Source organism: Melospiza melodia, unplaced genomic scaffold (genome assembly GCF_035770615.1).
Source record: "Melospiza melodia melodia isolate bMelMel2 unplaced genomic scaffold, bMelMel2.pri scaffold_34, whole genome shotgun sequence".
In the NCBI taxonomy this organism is placed as follows: domain Eukaryota; kingdom Metazoa; phylum Chordata; class Aves; order Passeriformes; family Passerellidae; genus Melospiza; species Melospiza melodia.
In genome coordinates this window covers 8,366,635-8,373,104 of record NW_026948659.1, presented here as the reverse complement: position 1 = coordinate 8,373,104, position 6,470 = coordinate 8,366,635, and the positions used below count along the sequence as shown (strand labels likewise).

The 6,470-nt window shown below is 52.1% G+C and overlaps 1 protein-coding gene across 1 annotated transcript; it reads right to left on the bottom strand.

The window, feature by feature from the left end:
• Positions 1-428: 428 nt before the first annotated feature.
• On the bottom strand, positions 429-5,415 carry LOC134434270 (olfactory receptor 14J1-like; the record flags this gene model as incomplete). The annotated part of the gene is made up of 2 exons (XM_063182948.1): positions 429-455; positions 4,960-5,415. Coding segments are annotated over 2 exons (483 nt in total), but the record flags the coding sequence as incomplete, so codon positions are not given.
• Positions 5,416-6,470: the final 1,055 nt, after the last annotated feature.

Genomic DNA, 6,470 nt, shown 5'->3' with positions numbered 1-6,470 from the left:
ACAGCAAAGCCTCATTGAACCAAGGGCACAATAGTGACACTGTGGGGCTCCATTGGACCAAGGGGAGATTCTTAAAGTGCAGAATCAAGGAGACCATTGTGACACTCTGGGGCATCATGGAACCACTGGTCCATTGTGACACAGCATGGCTGCTGGAAACCATGGGGGCCATTTCTACACCTTGAGGCCTTGTGAAACCAAAGGGCCATTGTGGCACTTTGTGTCTCCATGGAACCAAGGGACCATTGTAACACTACAGGAACTAAGGATGTGACATCCCCATGGAACTAAGGATTCAAGGAACAATGTGGGACTCATGGAACCAGAGGTCCATTGTGACATTGAGGGGCCTCATGGAACTAAAGGAGGACAATTGTGACACTGTGGGGCCCAATGGAAGCAAGGGGCCAGTGTGACACAGCTGGGCCTCATGCAGACAAGGGGCCACTAGGTTTCTGAGGACCCCAAGAGAACCAAGGGGCCATTTTGACACTCTGCAGCTGTGGAGACTCTGAGAGGCATTCCCTGGGTTAGGGAGACACAAGAAGCTTCCCTCAAAATCTGTGCGACCCCATTGGCTCCTTCCCCTTGTTCTGTGTCTTTAAGCCACTCCCTCCCCTTTCCCCCATTGGCCCCATCTTTGTACTGCCCCCATGGCACTCATCACCCCCTTCCTCTGGAGATACAGAAAACTGGACTCCTCTCAGGAATCCTGTCTTGTGACCCTGAACATCTCACTGCACGGCTGAATTAAATATCTGTGGATACCATGCAAAGGCCCTTTTTGCTTCCCTACCCTGGGCTTTATTAGCAGCTCTTGCAGTTGCAACAATGGTCCATTATGGCAGTGTGTATCCAAGGACATCATGGTGACACTGTGGGACCTCATGGATCCAAGGGGCCATTGTGACACTGAAGAACTTCATGGAACCCAGGGTCCATTGTGACACAGCAGGGCCTCGGTGGAACAAAGGAACCATTGCTGACAGTACAGAGACTCATGGAACCAAGGGGCTGTGTTGATACAGCAGGGCCACATGGAACCCAGGAGACCAGTGATATTGAAAGACCTCATGGAACCAGGGTCCATTGTGACACTGCAGAAACAAGGAGACCATTGTTGATGCTATGGAAGCTCATGGAACCAAGCAGCCATTGTGACACTCCAGGGCCTCGTTGAACCAGGCAGACAATTGTGACACCACAGAACCTCATGGCACTGAGGGTTTATTGTGACAAAGGAGGGCCCATGAGCCAATTGTCCATTGTGACAATCTGGATCTGAGGAGAACATGGTGACACCATGGAAGCTCATGGAACCATGGGTCCATTGTGACACAGCAAGGCCTCGTGGAACCACGAGGAGACCAGTGAGACATCATGGAACCTCGTGGAACCAAGGAGACCATTGTGATATCATGGAACCTCATGGAACCAAGGGTCCATTGTTAGAGTCCAGAACCAAGGAGACCATGGTGACAGTACAGAACCTCACGGGAACAAGATTCTAATGTTATGCTGTGGGGTTTCATGGAACCAAGGAAGCACTGTGACACAGCAGGGCCACATGGAACCAATGGTCCATGGAGATACTGCGGATCCAAGGAGACCATGGTGATGCTGTGGAACCAAGGGGCCATTGTGACACTGTGGGACCCCATGGAACTAAATATTCATGGTGACACAGCAGGGCTGATTGTCACCAATTTTCCATTGTAACACTACGGATGCAAGAGACCAGGGTGACACTCTGGCAGCTGATGGAACCAAGGGGCTGTTGTGACACACCAAGGCCTCATGGAACCAAGGAGAGGTGCAGAACCAAGGAGGCCATTTTGGCAGTACAGAACCCAATGGAACCAAGGGTCCATTGTTCTACAGCAGGGCCTCATGGAGCCAAGGGGCCATTGTGAAACTGTGGAGCATAAGGGAGTCAAGGACACCACTGATACTGAAATCCACTGGATAGAAACTTTTGAACAGAGTTTGCAGTATTTGAAAGCAGGTATTCTTTATTACAGCAAGGTGGTCACTTGGGCCATCCTTCCTCTATTGGAGTGCATTAAGCATTGAATGAACAGAGTTTTTATCACACACACTGATTATGTGTTCATGAGCTATCCCCACTTCCTCTGAGTTTATCTGACATAGTTGCACCCCGTACGAGAAATCCTTTCATGGTTCTTTGGATTTTGTCTTCAACATCCAGTGTCCTTTTTAGGTGGCTGTTCCTTGACCCCTCCTTTTGAGAAAGGGCAATATTATTGTTCTGCATAACTTTTGTTTTGTCAGCCTTGCAGAGCTGGCATCCTGCTTGCATTTTGTGTGACTTCTGTTTGCCAGAGGTACATCCTCAATCAGTTTCTCCAAGGCTGAGCTGTTCTGTTCTACTCTCCTTGACAAGAGTAAATGTTGTTCTGTTCTCCTGTCCTTGTCTCAGTGCTCGCCCCGCATGAGGCGTCTGCAACCCCCCCAACCTATGGGCCTGGGGTGGGCAAGTGTTCCTGGGGAACAGGGATGGGACAGCTGGGCTGGACTGACCCAAGGGATGTTCCATTCCATGTCACACCATGATCAGCAATCATCTGAGAGAAGCGGGGGGACAAGGGGGCAGAGGCTTAATTTCTTTTTTAAGATTTTTTTCTCTCAAAACAGCACATGCACATACAGACTCCTCTCCTCCCACAAGGTGGTCAGACATTTTCTGCTGATAGGAGATTTCCTGTGGATTTGCTTTTCTTCTGGTATGGTCTTTGTTTTTCGTGGTTGGTTTGTTTGTGGGGGTTTTGTGTTGTTGCGGGTCGGTCTTGGTTGTTTTTTTTATTAGGTTTGGGGTTTATTTTGGTTGGATTTGGGTTTTTCCCTGTTGAAAAGCTTTTCTTCTGATGCATAAGTTTTCTCTGCCCTTTCTTGTGGCTTGCTCGGCAACTGAAGGCAAGACAAATTTACCAAACTCAGTCATCTTGCCCAATTCCATTTTGGAGTCACCATTAATGAGATGAGTTCAGTCACAGACTCCCTGCAATCTGGCAGCATCCATAAAGGAATTGAAAGAACATTTCATGCCATTTTAGAGACGATAGAAATGTTCCACAGTGGTGGCCAAGGACTGGTCACTGAGGGGTGTCACCAGGGCGTGGCTGCCAAGAGGACTCTGAACCATGGATGACATTTGACCCTCATTGTTCAGCCAAATTCCCACCCAGCCCATGTTCCACTCCTTCAGCCCAGCTCTCTCCAGTCTGGCTCTGAGGAGATGACAGCAGACCCTGTCCCAGGCCTGGCTGAAGTCTGGGCACACAACATCCCCTTCTTTTCCCTCCCACGTGGGTTCTGCAGTCCCTGCCCTGTCCTGCCAGTGCCTGGAATGGCTGCAGTAGGATTTGCCACATCCCCTTCCCTGCTGAGCCTGAGCAGGCTGTGACTCTCCCACTGCCCCTCCCTGCCCTGTGTGCAGACTGGTTCCATGTCTGCCCTTTCCAAGTGCCCAGGACCCTCTGGGATGGCTCTGGCCTTTCCAAGGGGTTTGAGAGAGTTCCCACAGTGACGCTGCCCAGCCTTCTCAACAGCCCTGACACCAAAGGCCGTTTCCACATCCCTCAGTTCCAGGTCAGTGCCCAGAACACAGCACAGCCCTGTCCAGGTCCTCGGGCTGGTTCAGAAGGGAGGCAGCTCTGATTTCTCCCCACAGATCCTCACTCTATCCAATGTCTCTCTGTGCAGTCCATGGCTGCCCTGAGCATTTTTTCCTAGAGCCTCCCTGCCTGGGATATTTCTCTCCATGCAGTCCTAACCACAACCGAGCAAAGAATTCAGGTGTTTTCCCAGAGGACGTTACTCTCAGAGTGAAGCGGCCTCAAGGCCCTGTTTGTGCCACTGGAATTGTGCCAGCCCCGGGTGCTGCTGATGGTGTTTGTGCTCACTGGTGTTCATCTCCCCACACACACACAGGATGCACTGCTGAGATCTCCTCATCACAGAGCAAACATGGCCTGCTGGCCTGGTCACTTGGTGTCCCTCCCTGCAGGGACAAACAACCTCCTGCAGGTGGGGAGAGGCCAGTGCTGGCAATGGTGGTTGCAGGGGCTGGTGTGGGACAATTGCCCTGGGCCACCTTCCCAGGCTGTCCCAGAACAAAGACACAGCCTAGGCCCTGCTCTGCTGCAGCCTCAGGTCCATGCCAGGAGCTCTGGCTGTGCCAGGACACTGCTGTGAGCCCCCCCTGCACACTCCCCCCCTGCCCCAGGCCCTGGGCTTTGCTGTGCCAGGGCATTCCTGGAGCACATTGCTTACAGCAGCTCTGGAGGGGAGCGAAGCCTCCCTGCCCTGCCCTCAGGAGATGCCCTTTGCTGCTGGAGCTGCTGTGCTGGAGCCCAGCTGTGTCCCAGCAGTGCCCATGGCCTGGCCCTGCCTGTGGCCACAGCAGGGACACGCAGCAGGACAGTGACCAAGCTGCCAGAGCACTCCGGCCTTACAGCCACAGCAGGGCTGGCAAGGACAGGCTGGAGTGGGGCAGAGCAGCTCTGAAAGGACCAATCCCTGCTGCTCCCTGGCTGTGCTGCTCTGCTGGGAATTTTTATTCCCTTCTTCCCTTTAACTTCATGCAGGTCTCAGAGTTGAGATCTCTGATAAAACAGGAACTGCATTCTTCAAATGCAGCTATCATCCAAACACTGGTTTACAGAGCTTCTGGGACAAATTCAAGAGGCAGACAGTGAATTTGATGCGGGTGATTAAAAAAATTTATTAAGTATATTTTATAACAGAAAACCCCATTGCACACTACCAATGACCTGGGCAGGCCTGTTGGGCCTATTGTGAGTTCCATTCCAAAAGCTATGCAAAAGAAAACAGGCAATTTTTTGCTTCTCAAAAGCAGCTAGTCATCATTTTCTTCAGGGCATCCTTGAGCTCCTGGTTCCTCAGGCTGTAGATGAGGGGGTTCAGGGCTGGAGGCACCAACGAGTACAGAATTGACAATCCCAGATCCAGGGAGGGGGAGGAGATGGAGGGATGGAGCTTCAAGTAGGCAAAGTCTGCAGTGCTGAGGAACAGGGAGACCATGGTCAGGTGAGGGAGGCAGGTGGAAAAGGCTTTGTGCCATCCCTGCTCAGAGGGGATCGTCAGCACAGCCCTGAAGATCTGCACATAGGAGAAAACAATGAACCCAAAACAGGCAAATGATAAAAAGGCACTAACAGCAAGAAGCCCAAGTTCCCTGAGGTAGGAGTATGAACAAGAGAGTTTGAGAATCTGGGGAACATCACAGAAGAACTGGCCCAGGGCATTGCCGTGGCACAGGGGCAGGGAAAATGTATTGGCTGTGTGCAGCAGAGCATAGAGAAAGGCACTGGCCCAGGCAGCTGCTGCCATGTGGGCACAAGCTCTGCTGCCCAGGAGGGTCCCGTAGTGCAGGGGTTTGCAGATGGACACGTAGCGGTCATAGCACATGACGGTCAGGAGGGAAAATTCTGCAGAAATGAAAAATACAAACAGAAATAGCTGAGCAGCACATCCTGAGTAGGAGATGTCCCTGGTGTCCCAGAGGGAATTGTGCATGGCTTTGGGGACAGTGGTGCAGATGGAGCCCAGGTCGCTGAGGGCCAGGTTGAGCAGGAAGAAGAACATGGGCGTGTGCAGGTGGTGGCCGCAGGCTACGGCGCTGATGATGAGGCCGTTGCCCAGGAGGGCAGCCAGGGAGATGCCCAGCAAGAGGCAGAAGTGCAGGAGCTGCAGCTGCCGCGTGTCTGCCAATGCCAGCAGGAGGAAGTGCCTGATGGAGCTGTGGTTGGACATTTGCTGCCTCAGGAAATGGTTTTCTGCTGAGGAGGAAAAGGCAGGACAGAGCTGGGCCTGATGCAGAGCAAAATCTATTACATATCTCATAGCAATTCAACATTCAGAGTCTCTCTTTTTAGGAACACTTCTCTGCATTCCCCTTTCCTGGGCCGTGGGTTTTGCAGGCATTGAGAGCAGGGAATTACAAATGGGCTCCAAAGGATTCCTTAGCCCTGTCCAGTGAGAGGCAACTGAGAATGCTGGATGATCACCAATTAAATGGACTCGTCAAGCACCAGAATGCTTTTCAGTCCTGCTGTTTGCAATTTGCCCATCTGAAAAACTGAGCTGAGGAAGTTCCTTGTCTTTTTTCATCCAGCTGCACCTGCTACAGTTAGGAGTGGTTGTGGGTGTCTGAAATCCCTGACATTTCTAAAGCACTGCAGGTGAAACCGTGTGGGTGTGAGAGGCACAGGGATGGACTCTCAGTGCAGGGACAAGAGAGCAGCTCTGCCCTCAGGGCTGTTCTCAGCTGTCCCTTGCTGGCAGCTTGGAGCTGAAGGAGAGGCACCCAGAGGAGTTCCCCTAAGAGAAACAGGGCAGTGCTGAGGGCAGAGGGCTCTGGGCAGAGAGCAGATGGACAGAGCCCTCACCTTCTCCCAGAGTGCCTCATGAGGATCTCAGCTCTCTCC